Source organism: Acartia tonsa, chromosome 4, assembly GCF_053477335.1.
Source record: "Acartia tonsa isolate MP-2025a chromosome 4, ASM5347733v1, whole genome shotgun sequence".
In the NCBI taxonomy this organism is placed as follows: Eukaryota; Metazoa; Arthropoda; class Copepoda; order Calanoida; family Acartiidae; genus Acartia; species Acartia tonsa.
Genome location: NC_137263.1, coordinates 21066374 through 21083313, shown reverse-complemented (window position 1 = coordinate 21083313; position 16940 = coordinate 21066374). Strand labels below are relative to the sequence as shown.

Sequence of the window (16940 nt, the reverse complement as noted above, 5' to 3'; positions counted from 1 at the left end):
CTTCGCCTCTAGCCTCTATCCGGATATAACAGGAAAATAGCCTAAAACCATATCAAGACATTTATAAAGCATCCCTAAAAAGTACAACCCATTCGGACCAACGTCCAGCATTTCCGAGAACTTTAGCTTCAGACAAAAAATACATACAAAATTAAATAGTTTCTGGGAGAGACTTTCACCAAGAAAAAATACAAAAAGTTTAGCACATTGCTGAGAACCAAAAAATCTAAACCCTGGCAGCCTGTGGCCAAAATATAAATTTCTCAGCCCTGGGAGGGTTATCTATAGGTAACTTTTAATAATTTATTTTAACTTTATCTCGTTTTAGTGTTTTACGTTTAACGTTTAACGGATAGATATGTTAATTTGGACTTGTTCGAATTGTCCAATCGGTTTCTAACTTTTCATGATTCTTGCAACAATGAGGTACACTAAAATTCTAACAATAATCTTTAAGTCCAGTTTGAACATGATGATATATTAGACCTGCTAATCTTGTGATCTTGATGTTTGTCATGCTGATACCTAGGACAATTAGACACAATGATCAAAGCGCGCGTAGCACAATAATGTATATTTATACCTAAATAATATTCTTGTAACTTACTGTTTGTTCGTCAGATTTGATGAGCTTTGTTTTATGGATTTTGTCACTTTTCCTAAGAAATCACCGGTTTTTTAGGGGGGGGGGGGGCTGTATAAGTGCTAAATAAAATATTATGGGCTACTCTCACTTCTTGAAGCCCCTAGAATTTCTTGTGTAATAAACTAAGAAAATCATTGCATTCCCTGAAAGTACACTATTATCGCATCGTGTTATAGTCAGCTTTCCGCGGATATTAAATGTAGAATTATTAGAATGGTATGAAGCAGGGAAAGTAATCTGGCGTAGTTTTTTGTTAAAATTTTAAAATTCTTAAACAGATTAGGTATGATATTGGATTTTAAAACACATTTGTATGCGAATTAAGCTTTACACCCGGCCCGTAAACTGGTTTATATAATGGGTTAGGGGAGCTTCCAAAAACAAAAATATTATTTACACTATTTTTATATTTGTTTTTTGTAGGTGCTATGTCTTCGATGTACGGCCTAAAGCCCGACATGAACCATTTACATGGAGTTCATGATCCACACATGAACGGTCTTTCTTTACAGGTATGCCTTCATTTTATTCATTTCAAATCATCTTGATATCCAAGGATAATCAATGTGAGTAGAATCTCTAAAAATAGCTTAAACCTACCGCAGGCCCAGTAGTTATATTTCCCTGTAAAGTAGATTCCAATTGGCTAGCGGTTACCGTGGTTTAAAGCTTCAGACTGATAGACATTGTTCTACTTTGTATATATCAGAAATAAAGAAAATATTTTGTATATCTTATTTTTTCTTGGCTAATGCGTGCTATTATTTTCAGGAGATGATAGACACAGACATCAAGGCAGAGTTTGACGATGTCATGACGTCCAGCCAGCTTAGCTTCAGCGGGATTGATTCCCTGGAGCTGTTGGGCAACCTCGACCACCTGGAGACACCTTTTAAGTTTGATTCTCGGTTCCACGAGGTGGACGAGGTGTTAAATCATCCGCATAACACCTGGAACAACCACAGTGGCAATTCTATGAACATGAACGGGGGCCAACAGGATATGGTGGCTCTGCACAGCACATATTTTGATGACAGTCTGAGCGGCAATGTTATGGTGAATCCTGCAAGTGTGATGCCAGCCCAGCACATCTACCACCATCAACAGCAACAACAACATAATCCCCCCTCCCACACACCATCACCCGTACCTCCCATGGGTAATCAACAACAACAACATACTCTTACAGTTAATACGGGCTATTCAAATAACCCAACCCACTTGAATTTACAGTCCCCCTCACCATCACCCATATCACCCCATACATATCCAAGTCAAGCTGGAGTTGTGGCCCAACAACAGCAGCAACAACAACACCACCAACTATACCAGTTCACCACCCATCCCAACCACCAACAGAAAACATTAAAAATTCTGCCCCCAGTGAGTTCACCCATGCAGCAAGTGCCCAGTCCTAGCGGGGGTGCCCACCACCTCTCAGGTGCACCCCTAACACCCAACAGCATGATGAGAAAGAAGGTGGTGACGGGCAGTGGCATGCATCCCAAAGATTCAGGCTTTCCCAAGCCAGCATATTCATACAGTTGTCTCATCGCTTTGGCCCTTAAGAACTCCAGAACGGGCTCCATGTCAGTTTCAGAAATATACAAATTCATGTGGTAAGCATAAATTATCTTAATTTTGTCTTTAAAAAAATATTCTTATTCCTAAAAATCCTCCATACTAATAATAAAAAAATATATCTGTTGTTGAAAAGCAACAGTAGGAGTGTAGTTAAGGTTAAAACAAGTCACCGCAACAAATATTTCACATTCATATTGTTGACAATTGGCAAAGCCATCTTGGTGGTAGCAGCTAGTGTAGAGGTGGGTTTCATTGCTGTGTAACTAAGTGCTTGCAGAGAACAAGTCAATATTATTGTGTTAATACCATGTTAAATGTGACCAATTTCACCCTTGACATTGATCGTATACACACACACATCCACATTCCGCAGTAAACCACACACACACACACACACAATCTACCGCACGCCTACACATACACACACAAACACACATCATATGAGAACAAATATACGTATGTTGTAGAAATGTTAATATGATATATATATGTGTGAGTGTGTGTGTGTGTGTGTGTTCATGGATCATACAAGCAAAAAAATTTGCAAAAAAAATATTGATATCGTATCGTCACAGTTGTTGAGGGAGAAATTTTATTATAATATTTTTCTAATTCAAAGTTTCCCCTTAAATTTTTTTATTTTGATATAATAACTTGATGGTGCATTAGTTATTTTTCGCATCATATTGTAGACATCTTTCCGCGGATATTGAAATAAAAGATTATAAAATTATTAGGTACCAGTATTGTTAGCCCCGAGGGGCCGAAGGTTCGTGAAAAAGTTGTCTGTATAGCGATGCTATACATGATTTTTCAGTATGATTGTGAACCGGCTCTAATCCAGCGGATATTAAGGGTTTCGAAGCCATACTGTAAAATAATTTCCCCTACTTTTTACTCTTTAACCTTAATTATAGAATATAGGTGTGTGTGTGTGGTTATTGATTTATAATAGTTATATAGAAACTATTGATTTACAATTTCAACCTTTGTCGTAATTGTTAATTGTCATAATTTTATCATTTAGTGCCAGATTAGAATATGACCTATGTAATTATTTGATGCATTCCAATCATAGGTCACTCATCATCATCTGGTATCAATTACCATTCAATTTTTAAATTTCACGGTGCCTGAGTTGCTATTGCATCTCCACCTTCCCCCTCCCATATACTCCAGACAAAATATAGAATTTAATCTCATCCCAATTGTAATTTTTATCGAATTGACCTTAATTATGTCTAAATAATTGAATTTTGATTTTGTCAGTGGTGTGTAGTGTGTGTGTGTTGATTTATTTTTGACATTGATTTATCATTTTTTGATAATGATTAATTTAATTCATTTGGTATTAGCAATTTTTTATCAGGCAATTTAGCAGGTTCTAGGCTATTTCCAGGGGATAAATCTTTATTGGAATAAACCATGGGAAAAATTAATTTTTATTACTTGGATCATACACCAGATACCATGTATACTAAAGTGAATCTTGGAGCGTTCTAAAATAACGATCCACCCCACCCCCATCCTCCTGGTTTAAAAAGCTGACCAATAATTGATATGGGAAATAGCAACCTAAATTGACTACAATTTTGAATATTTCCTCTGTCATAATATCCATGTTGTATATTCTACAATCTACATCCATTATGGTAAGGGATAGAGGCGTAGCCAACCAAGATAAAAACTAACATATAAATTGTCCTTAATCAATATTAAACATTTATCCTAGCCCCAAGTCCTAATGTTTAATTGTCTAAAAAGATAATAGGAAGAAAATATAAAACCTCAAATGCAATTAATAATCAACATAATAAAGATGTCCTAGTAGGTTAATATTTTATTATTATAATAAAGGGAAAAATTATCAGGGAGATTGGTTAAAACTTATTTGGTTACTTACAGAAATGGATTACTTTGTGTTGGGAGAGCTATTTTAATGAAATATATCTTACTTTTTATGCAATGGAAATCTCCCAATCGGATCATAAAGAATATATTTAGCATTAAATGTTTCTCTACAAAAATCAAATCAAATGCTTCTAATTAAGAATCTAGTTTTCATCAAGGTGGGAGGGGACATTCTGCAGTTTATTAGTCCCCAAAGTCTTATATCATTTTCTTAATTGTTGGCCTAAAATTTTGTTAAATTTTGATTAATCTACAGAAGAATTAGTTTTGTGTATCATAATTTGGGATAAACATCAATTTACGGCCATTGTCTTACCCCCGAGTTTTAATAGCTTTCTGAAACACATGCCTAGTTATTAAATATTAATCAAATTTTTGTTGCTAAACCCTACCAAAACACATGGATTAACTTATGTATCTAACTGTTATTGAAGCATGTGTGAGTGTGTGTGTGTATGAAAGAATCATCTGTGTAAATTTGTAAAAATTTCAAGGCAGTTATCTGGTGTGAAGTTCATTTAATAATATTAATTCTTAACTTTTGTCTTGCTAATTTTTAATTTATTTGGGCTGAGAAAACCTTCTTTATGGCCCAGAATATTTAATCTCTTTTTTCCACCAGAATTTAACCGGTTCTAAATTCTTTGTCTTACAAAGATTGTCTGCAGAAAATAAATATAGATAATGGTTTTCATTTCACCCTTAATAAAAATGATATTTAGATATGTTTAAATAAGAAAAGTTTCATAAATATTGACCAAGGGAGGGCTTTTCAGTTAATATTTGAAATTGAAATTCACTCATCTTAAATAAATTTGGGCTATTCCTTTAAAAAATTACACAAAGTTACTTTAATAGTCATGAATCTATATGCTCGATGTTTTATACTAATTTAAAATGGGATTGAATCCAGACGGGATTTCTCCATATATTAAAAGGACCTAACCTTTCCCTTAATTTAATCAAATATCCACTTCGCTCTTCTAATGGACTTTTAACGAGTCCTAACCTCTTTTGTGGGTGCATTGTATATTTTAAATACTAGTGGCTGCTCCCCTATTATATAAATGAAAAGGGTCAAGAAAATACCATAATAAATACAATCCCGATACCCATTAGAGTCTTCTCGTAAATGTAGAACTGAATTATTTTGGTAGTTATCGAGATCTTAAAGGACTACTTAAACTTAACTCAATAGGATATAGTTTCCCTAGTACGTATTAGTGCATAGCAACATTTACAATTATAAAATTCCCTTTTTATATTCCAAGTGTCATTTTCAGTGGTTTTTAAAATTTTTAGATCACCTGCACTGGGGGATTTAAATCTCCTATTCTAGACCCTTTAAATTGCCCTCTCTCCTTACCATATTTCCCTTTTCTCATTTTTTCATGTCAGTAACCGGTTTCCAACTCCTAACCGTCTTTTCTGAAGAGCCGTTTAAATGTCCAACCCCTCCCCCCACCCTGCCCTCATTACTGCCGTTATATCCACGAAAGATAGTACCACCCTTTTCTCTCTTTTTCTTTGATTCATTTTTGGCCCCCCTCACTCCAGCCCTCCCCTTTTCACCCTTAATAATTTTTCCCATGAGCCCTAACCAATAGATATAGGAAGTCTAGATCCCCTATCCCGTAATTGAACTATGACAACATAAAAATTTAGATAGTGGACACTTTTATATACAAAGAGCAGTTATTTTTAATTTAACCCATAAATAAGCCAGTAATTAAAAGTTTCTTAGGATTAAGTATTGCTTTTTGTACTTACATCAAATATTATTTATCAATTTTAGTCTTAGGATGGTTTTAGGCTATATTACTTCTCTTATCTACCATTTCAAATACAAATCCACAAGAGGCTAAGGGGGCAACCGCTGGTTGAATCATAAAGGGTTAAATTTAAATTAATAGTCTTCAACGGCTAGAAATTACTTTTTAAGTTGAAAAGTTGATTATTGGTCACCTAGGGTAATACGTCTATTCCTAACCTATTTTGAATCGAAATTCTTATCTTCCTTCCCTTTAAATTACTGCCGGAAAGTCACCCCCAAATTCCTTCCCCACATATTTTCCCCCTTCCTCTTTGACACAAAGGAATTTCCCTCCTCATACTTCTATAGTTCTAACCGTCATTTTGTAGCTCACAAATATTTGGCGGGAAGCAAATTTCATTTCTTTCAAGAAGATAATTTTATAGGAAAGGAAATATTAAAAGTAAGAAAACTTTAAAAATTAAACATAAAAAGTTAATAGGTATGAAGTAAAAAACAAATTATTTAAACCCATTCTACTTTTGCTTTAATGTTATATGGCCAATATCATTATGATTTAGATTATATTCATTTCATAAAGTTTTAAAAATTAATTTTGCACTGATAACCTGATAAAATACTTCAAATGTGATTTATTTTCATTAAAACCTCCTTTATATTTCAATAAATTATCGCTGTATGATCTTATGTACAAAAAAAATATGTTTTTTTTTCAACCTATAATTGTGAGCGTTTTAGCTCGTGCCCAAAGGAATTTATTAAATCTCCCAAAAAATTCAACTGACAAATAACCGTCTTGGTATTAAAGTTCTTTTTTAAATGGATAGGAATTTTGGCTATTTTATTACGATTTATTTAGGTTTATTTAATTCAAATGTAAAGAATTGAAAGAGTTTTATGCTTGAAATGAAATTAAGAAAATCTTAAAAAATGAGTTATGATGTGTTGTACTTCTATAATTTAAACTAGCGGGTATGCCCCTAGTGGCCTTAATAGGGGCACTTGAGAAAAGAGTTAGAGGAGTCGATCTTCCATTTCAATTTAAGTTTGAAAAAATTGAAATTTTTATACTACGGTTGAATTTTTTTTTTTGGGGGGGGGGTGGGTTGGTTTTCGTCAACTAATTCTTAATTTGACGGGTTGAAAAGTTTATGACAGTAATAAGATACCTAAGTTATTTAAAATAAATTTTTTTTTCATACTTATGCTACTTCGTCCCAATTTCAAGTTTTGGAACGGGGTTTTTCTTATATGAGTTGACTTGTAATTCCAAAGAGTTCCTTACCTTTATGAAAAGCATTAAACCAATCCAGTCGTAAGACAGTCAAATAAAAAGACATTTTTTTTTTATATCGCAACGTTTTTTGAAACCTCACTCAATTATGTTAGTCTTAGTACTTATCTTAGAGAGATATTTATTTTGTCAAATTTTGATATTTAGGATTTTGAATTTATTTATGCTGCTTTTTAGCACACTATCGGCTTCGCCCCTAGCCTTTAGGGACTTCGCCCTAAGAGGTAAAGGGAATTCAACCCTTCCATATAGAATTTTTCTTACTGTCAAATTACTCGTGTGTTGTTCGCCATATATGAGTTCTTGGGGCAAAAAATAGGTACCTAAAACCACCACAGGTCCAGTATATTATATATTCGCTGAAGAGTAGAATCCAATCAGTTCAGTGGTTACCGAGATTTTAAGGGGCGGGCAGACGGACGTACAGACATCAAGCTACTTTATATTATAGATTCCATCCATATTGCTAACACACATACACACCACTCACATACACACACACACCTAACTACTCATTGAACAATGAAATGCAGTTGAAATAATTTGATTGACAAGTACATTTATTATCCTAATGTAATGTCAGCCAGTATAGCACTCAGTGCCAATAGATATATTATTACTTGGATATTACACCAGCTTTTAATGTTCTCTATTAAAGAGAAACGTGCAGTTGTCTAAAATAACGATCACATCCCTTTACTCCCTTTACCCCAACGGCTACACCCCTTGATATCTTTAGGGGTACTTGACTGTATTACCTAAAACAGTTTAAAACCTTCCCTGGTCTCATTAAAGGATGATCTACAGTTCAAGGTAGCCATTTCGGTATACTGTTTAAGTACAGATAGAATTTTTATAGATGATCTAGATATTATTTTATTAGCTGACCCTCATATTCATTTTACAATAACCTTGGTTTACATTTATAAAATAAAAATAATAGATAACAACATTCATTTAAAATGGGATTTATTTTTGTCCTTTTTGACAGATTTTGTTTTCATGGAAGCTTCTCACTAATAGCAAAGTTCCAAGTAGATATAAAAATCGAACATTAGAAGATTGGTAAGAGGTTTCGTGATTTTTAAAGGTGTTTTGAAATTTTATAAGCATAATTCACATCAATGGATATATTATTACTTAGATCTTACAGTATATTTTCATATTCTCTAATATGGCAAAACTTGCAGCGGGCTAAAAAACGATTTCCACTTCCGTTACCCTATTCCCTCCTCTCCTACTGGATAAATTAACTGACCAATAAAAGAGTTCCTTGTTAGCAATTTGAATTATTCCACTGTCATAATTACACGTATATTCTTCATTAATTTTTAAATTCAAAACTTATTATTTTTCTTATTTCAGTGAACACTTTCCTTACTTCAAGACTGCTCCCAACGGCTGGAAAAACTCTGTCCGCCACAATTTATCCCTGAACAAATGCTTTGAAAAGATCGAGAAACCCGCGAGCAACGGCGCCAACCAGAGGAAGGGTTGTCTGTGGGCCATGAACAAGGAGAAGATCACCAAGATGGACGAGGAGGTGAAGAAGTGGTCGCGCAAGGACCCGATGGCCATCAAGAAGGCCATGTACTTCCCCAACACCCTGGAGGCGCTGGAGCGCGGCGAGATGGTGAAGGACTACAACGCCAACACGGCCTCCCTGGACAGCGAGGATGAGGAGGATCCGAGGACCCCCGCCAGTGTCTCCTCACAGGGCAGCCAGGGTTATGCGTCCGCTGAAAATGATTTTATTGACATGGAGGGATTCCCGACTGTACCGGATAATTCTATGCCTGAGCTCAATTTACAGGTAAATTTGTCATTTGATTTTAGGAGCGCGGCTACTCTTCAAGGACATTTCCGAACGTCCGCCTGATTAGTATACAAACACATTTTAAATCATAAATAGATAAAAACTAATTTACAAAAGGATCGTTTTATGAAAGATTCATCTTAGTTGAAGTTAATTTTAAGATTTCAACAAATTTTACGGTGTAAGTTTTCCAAAACTAAAATCGCAAAATTGAGAAGAAGAAAAAATGCAAGGATAAAAAGTTACAATGTTTTTTTTTAGTCTGTTGGAGGTATTTACGATGACATGATGATAATTCACAGACGAAACACGTCACCTCCCCAAGTTAACACGGTGTCCGGACCTAAGGTGAGTTTCAAATCAGGGATCTAGAGGGATAAAACAATAGCAAATTAATTGATGTACATCACCAATGATGATACATAAAATTCCCTTTTTTGTAGATTACAATTACTGGTTGACACTCAACTTAATGAATCAACCGATTAAAATTCATTAAAAGCTCCAAAGTTGTTAAGCCATCTGTTAATAAAACGGTATTATTAAACATTGGGGACTAGTGTAATTTACATTGTCCCCCTCCTTCCTGGTAAGGTGTGAGGAGAGATTAGACTGTAAATTATACTGGTACCCAAAGTTTTATAAACCGCTCTCTTATTTGTTGTCTTTAAAACTAAGTACTTTTAATAAATCTTTATTGGTTAGTTCAAGCTAGCAGTGTTCAAACTTTTCAACTAACAATTTTAATCCACAGAAGAGGATTTGTTCATCAATTTATCTTATCCCCTAAGATTATACTTTTATGGGACTATTTACGAATGGTATTACAAGAATTTACATACTTTGAAAAAAAAGAGATTTCCACGAAGGGAAAAAAAATATTTGAGAAGTTAAGTTTAGGTTAGACTATAAGATTAAAGCTGTATTAACTACTTTAATATTTTACTATAGGCCGAAAAGCCACTGTGGCCACACTGAAGGTGGGGGGGGGGGGGGGGTCTACCCCCTCCTCCCAGTTTTCAAAGTTCTAAAAGTAAAAAAAATCCTTGACAGTGTGGGTGGACATACTCTCCCAAAAATAGTTATAAACCTTCCCTGGACCTAACATATCCTAAAAGAAAACCATATCGGCTCAGCGTTTAGCAAGATCCTTCGCTACAGACAATACAATAAAAGATAACTAATTATGGATATATTTGTCCTTGAATAATATTAGCATTATATGAAAAATATCCATTTTTCTCAATTACAGGAAATCTATTATGCACATATGCTACACACCCCATCCATTTATATCCATGTATAAACAAGAAAAAATTTGGCAACTTGTAGCGCAGCATTAACCAGTGAACATTATTCTTTTGATACGAGAAAGAGCATGTTTAATTTATTTTGTAAATAGATATATTATTACTTAGATGTTTTAGATTTTCATGTACTCTAATAAGGGCAAACTCGCAGCTGACTAAAATAACATTGATCTTCATCCACCCCTTTTACCTCATCCCCTCCCCCACTACTGGATAACCGAACAGACCACTGAATGGGGGCCAAAATAGCAACCCAAATTGACGACAAATATTTCCTTGTCATTATATCTACGTATATCATATATTCATTTTTATAATGAATTTCTTTTTTTAGATTGGAGTCTCCGGCCCCGTTGGAAAATCAGTTTTTATTCCACAGAGATATACAGCAAACTATTCAATCAACTCAATAAACTTTGCCCCAGTCTCTCACGCCGCAGAATAAAGTAGAAGCCTGAGTTGGGTAACAACAAATTATATTCTTTCACTCACATGTTGTGAGCTTTTAAAAATGTAGTTTTACCCCCCTCACAGGACATTATAGATAACAATAGAATTCAAATGGAACGGACAATTCTTTCATGATAATATAATTATCAAACTATTGTGAATTTTATGAAAAAAGAAATGTATATTTTGATGCCTGTGTTGCAGAAACTACTTAATGAAAAAGTGATAAAATAGTGTTACCAAACCAATCAACCTCACAAAATTAAGATTGCTCACTTATAATACTTTAAAATACTGATTTTTACCTATTGATATTAATCTTATTTCTTTTTGACAATTAATTTCACCCAGAAAATTCTTTTTAAAAGCGAAGCTTTTCTATAATTATTTTTTAAAACTTTATCGCACTTGCATTAACTTACTTATTGTATCCCTAGTCGAGTATAGAGACATTTAATGTTTTTAATTAATCAATTCATTCAGAAATTAAATTGCAGATTTTTTTCATTGGTCGCATATACTTAAGAAGCATAAAAATGGGCATGTATAATATTTGATTTAGCAAGTTATTTTTTTATTATGTGATATTTAATCTAAAAACCCATTTAGAATTTGTGCTTCATAATTAGATCATCTATTTTCTTTATGTAAAAAAAGTAGATTTTGAATAGTTTTGTAATATTTATTAATCGCATCGTATTATAGACAGCTGTCCGCGGATATTAAAGTGAAAAATTATAAGATTTTAGACAAGTTACAGGAAAACAAAACTGGTTTTAATTTTATGATTTTTTTATATATTCGTGGAAAATTGTCTGTAATACGATGATTTTTCAGTATGGCTGAGAACTGGTTCTAATCCAGCGGATATCAATCGGTTTCGAAGCCATACTGGAAATTAATGTTATACCATCTGCCAAAAATGGACTTCTTGATTTTTTGTAAGTCCTAATATTTTTTTATGTAAAAACTCCCTCTCCGGTGAGACAATCTAATCTTTTAAGCTAAATAATTTAAAACCAAAATACAAAGCAAAATATTTTAGAAATTAGAATTAATAAGAAGTTGTTATAAAGGAAAACTTTAAATATATTTTTTCTCTACATTCAATTTAAAGGGGACAGGCAAAAAACGTTATAATCAAAGTAAGTTTATATCAAACTGATGGAAGACAAAAAAAATTGTACCTAATGGTTTTGAATTTTGACAACATAACTACTTTTGCTCACTACCCCCCTTTATATAATATTTTTTTATACTTCTATGCAGCTCAAAAACTCATTCTCTATAATAGTTACTTATCGCATCGTATTAAAGATTGCTTTCCGCGGATATTAAATGAAAAATTATAGGATAAAAACCAGTTTGTGGTAATAGTTTATGATTTTTATTTTAATATTCATGGAAAATTGTCTGTAATACGATGCTATACATAATTTTTCGGAATGGCTGAGAGCCGGTTCTAATCCAGCGGTTATTATCGGCTTCAAAGCCATAATGGAAATATAAATTATTATTTTCAAAAAGTTTGTTAGGGTGCAATTACATTTATTTCAATTAATTAAAACATTAAAAAAAACGCGTGACGCCTAATAAAAAGAACAAAATTCATGCACAAAGATTGTTTTTATTTTTATTTTTTTATATTTGTGATATTATTATGTACCTACTACCTACAACAAAAATGTGAATCTATTCACGACATAACCATGAAAGTCAAATTATGAAAGATTGATAGCTGAAAAACTTTCACATGATGTAAATGATATAAATGAAGTTTGTATGCTCATGGTGGTGTGAATATCTAACTTATTTGTATTGGAAACCAGTGTATTATTATCTTTTAAAGATTATAATTTCAATAATATAATTTGATTATTATAATCTAAGAGTAATAATTAAAAATGAATACTTTATTCTTACTTTCTTATTGTTGTAAATATATATATTTTAGTGAATTGTTTTATTATTTTTTTAATAGCAAAGCTACTCTGTAACTATTTTTATTCTTATGTCCAGGGTTTCGGATCCGGATCCGCAAGGATCCGCATATTTTCGAGTCCAAGGATCCGGATCCGGATCCTTGGACTCAAAAAAATGCGGAAAAAATGGAAAAATCTACCTAAATTTATATAAAATCTCAGACATTCTCTTGATGAGAGCCAATCTTTAAGGTTTAGGGGTCAGACTTGAAAATTAAAAGTATTTTTGACTTAGAATTAAAGAATAAATATTTTTTGAAAAGTTTGGTGATTTTATTTTTATTGCCAAGGATCCGGATCCGCACTGACCAAATTTGGAGGATCCAGATCCTCCAAAAATCAATGCGGATCCGAAACCCTGCTATGGCTGTCTTTCGGTGTTAGGTTTGTCGGATTTTTAATAAAATTCTAAAAGTGGAGATTTTAGTAATAAGCCTATTCTTAAACGTCCATGGGTAGGTGTAAAGGGGGATTACCGCCCTCCTAAGTTACCCCATAAAATTTATCAAAGTACTATCCTTGATAATCCTTTCAAAACTTTAAAACCCCTCTAAATATAAAGCTTGGACGTCCCTAACCCTGGGTATTTAGACACTTTCAAGTAGTAACTTTATATAGAATCCAGATAGTTCATAAAATTATTTTAATAAAAAATAGCATGGCTATCAAAGCCATTAAAATGCTGTAACTATGAGAAAAACAGGGTCTATTAAACCAACTGAAGTGTTGTATATATCAGGGTTCTAAATGGATAAGACAATGGCCAATAAATTGATGTACATCCCCAATTATGATACATAAAATTACTCTTTCTGTATATTAAAATTAGTGGTTGAAACGTTTGAACTAAATTAGCCAACCAATCAAAATCTTCAAAGTTGTTAAGCCAACGAATAAGAAAACGTTATTATAAAACTTTGGGGACTAGTGTAATAAACAGCCCATTGTCCCCTCTCCGTACCAGCCACCTCCCCAATACCATTTACCCGAGAGTTGAACTGCTAGCAAAGGACTGCGCAAAATTAATTGTTCTATTCCGAGGCCCCCTCAACACACACTCACTTTACTTGCGGATCCTCGCGTCATTGACAAGGATTTACATAACAGCACAAATATTGGCTTATTCAAATGCTGATAGTATTGTGAATAAACATCTTTCACACCTCTAGGAAGCATATTAATACCTTCATGGGAGATTTCAGTCAGTTGCTTCAAAACCCTTTAGCTTGTCAAACCATTTCACAATTTTTTATCAATATTAATAAAACACTATTTTTATACAATAAATTAATTTTAAGCGGTAAAATATATCATAATTTTTTCGATTTGAGTGACAAAAAAGACGAAAATCATATATTTATGACATTAATAAAATTAATAAGTTAAAATGTATAAATATTGGTTAAATGAAGTAAATAAACTGCCTAATAATATGTACTTTGTATGATATACCTAGTTAGAATGGTAACTTAATATTAATCAAATATTATAATAATGGCATGATTTATTTTGTTAAAGTAATCAGGGAAGGTGTAGACATAGGGCTGTTTATTACACTGGTCCCCAAAGTTTTATAATAACATTGGCTCTACAACTTTGAGGACTTTTTTAAAATTTCAATTTCTTGGTTCATTGAATTGAGTGTCCAAACGTTTTAACCTTTCTTTGAAATCTACAGAAGGGGTGATTTTGTGTATAATCATCGGGGATGTACATCAATTTATAGGCCTTATCACTTAAATTTCCTGAAATTTATATTATGATTATAATAGCTGAATTGCAAAAGTAATTGTAATAGGTTTTATTTTCGAATTTTTCTTTTTTAGTTTATTTAACAATTTATTTATAATTATTAAAGAAAAGCTTTTCAAAATTAAATATTTGTCTATAGTTCTTGATTGAATTAAAAGAGTTAAACAAAAAAATGAAAGCGTGGCGACTCTATATATATTGAATATATTGAATAGAGTTAGTACGTCACTTTTAAACTTTTCGTCAATAAATTCCTTTATGAAACAATCTTTTAAATGAGTTTGACTTTTCTTAAGGTAATTTACATTTTTCTGAAAAGTTCATCAACTTTCTTAATTGTAATAATCCTAAATAATATTAACATTCATAAATATTAAAAATTACTCTGTATGTTCGTTTGTTCAATTGCTGATTTATTCAGCTTCATTTTTAAGGATAATGTCATCCTTGTTAATATTATTGTTTCTTTGACTTAACCAAAGCAGTTGACTTTTTAATAAGGTAAATGGATATACGTGGATATATTGACAGGGGGAAATTTGTCATAACCAGAAAGTCTGCTTTTTCAAATAAAATTATTTTTTAGATTTTGTAAAAATTCATATAGTGATAAAATATCCTATTATGGAATATTGAGTCCTAAGATTATTAGGCACACTGTAATTGAAGCATCTCTATAATTTACTCTTAAAATGTGCGTATGTCGATCGTCCATTTTCCCATCCTGTATATTAGAATACTTTTTTGTTTGATGTACACAATATTTTCTAAAACTATTTAATTTTAAAAGTGCTGACACTTTTATGAATGAATGTCAGTTAAGCTTGCTAACACGAAACTCGTTGATTGGTCAGTTCGCTTATCCAGAAAAGGGGAGGGGATGAGGTAAAGTAGGTGGAAAGGGGAATCGTTATTTTAGCCAGCTGCAAGTTTCACTTTAATAGATAACATGAAAATCTAGTGTAAGATCCAAGTAATAATATATCCATTCTCTTATTTGTAGCTTGACAGAGATTAGTCTAAACAGCCCGACAGACGAAGATAATTATAAAGAATAATGTGAATGTATTTAAGATTTAGGATATCAGAATTTTAAACTAGATTTATAAAGTAATGCAGATAAACTATACATCTTTTTCTAAACCAGGAAATCAGGGCTAGTACAATATGCGATAAATTGTATAGATTTTTTATTAATTGGATCTTACGCCAGATTATTATGTACAATAATAAATTGAAACTTGTAGTTGGCTAAAATAACGATCTCCCTCATCCACCCCCTTTAAGCAAACCTTGCTTACATGTTGGAACGAACTGACTTGGCCTATGGGTGGGGAGCTTTTTTGTCTGTTAGAAATTTGCTTTATGCTCTTATGTAGCGACCCTGCTGTTTTAATATTTTCGACGCTATTTGCTGATTTTCACGGTCCCTTCTCCATGTGTCCCCTAAATTCTTTAATACTTAATGTTTCCTACCTCGCTGATTAAAACTAAGTTTGAAAAGGAGTCAATGTAAATTATTTCCACTTTTTTATCTTACAACTTTCCTTAACTTGGGAAATAGATAGGATTGGTTTTAAACAAGGATGACAATATCTTGAAAAGAATAACCTGAAATAAATTTGAATATGACATTTCTGTCTGTCAAAATTATCGTAGAAGTATGAATCATCAATCATTAATTATGAAAAAAAAATCTATCAAAATAAAATATTAATGTTTATTTCTCGTAAATTGTTGATGATGCAAGGTACTGAATTTGGACGTACTTACTTATTTGCAATAAAACTATAAAGGTTTTTTACTAATTCAATATTCATATGTAATTTTATTTGTCTTAGGAATCACCATTCAAATCCATCGTTTTTTTCTATCAAGCAAAACTTGGTGTCAAAAACCTATTACTTTCATAGATAAGTAAATGGGTTTATTATTACTTGGATCTTACACCAGATTATCATGTACTCTTGTAGCTGGCTTAAATAACGAACCCCCCTTCTTCAATCCACCCTCTTTACACCATCCCTTCCCCTCCTAACGAACTAGCCAATAAATGAGTTACATGTTAACAAGCTAAATTGACGACCATTTCCCCCTGTCATAATATCTACGTATATTCTACATCCATTTAGGTGTCAAAACCCAAACACTATCATAGATAAGTAATCTCTGTGAAGAAAGAAAAAATATTAAATTATTTGTCCTGGCAAAATTGAAAATCTATATTTTTGTGACAGCTTCAAATTAGATATATTGTATTTTATAGATTGGCAGGGAGTGAGGGATATATCCTCAGTTTTTAACCAGGAAGGGAGGGGACATTGCATTGGGATGCTTATTGCTCTAGTCCTCAAAGCTTAATAACAAGGTTTTTTCCAAGGCCTAACAAATAAGTGGACTTTACTTGAATTTTGATTGGTT

General features: G+C 32.7%; 1 protein-coding gene across 2 annotated transcripts; it reads left to right on the top strand.

Moving 5' to 3' along the window:
- Positions 1-157: 157 nt before the first annotated feature.
- On the top strand, positions 158-12743 carry LOC145316411 (uncharacterized). 2 transcript variants are annotated; one of them, XR_013878476.1, is made up of 7 exons: positions 158-288; positions 1070-1158; positions 1418-2265; positions 8575-9022; positions 9287-9373; positions 10670-11481; positions 11623-11804. XR_013878476.1 is itself a non-coding variant. In XM_080156881.1 (6 exons), the coding sequence occupies exons 2-6, from the start codon at positions 1075-1077 to the stop codon at positions 10778-10780; spliced, it is 1578 nt and encodes a 525-aa protein (XP_080013007.1). In that variant the 5' UTR covers positions 158-288; positions 1070-1074; the 3' UTR covers positions 10781-12743. The 2 variants fall into 2 exon arrangements, 1 of the variants encoding a protein (XP_080013007.1); XM_080156881.1 differs by having other exon boundaries at positions 10670-12743.
- Positions 12744-16940: the final 4197 nt, after the last annotated feature.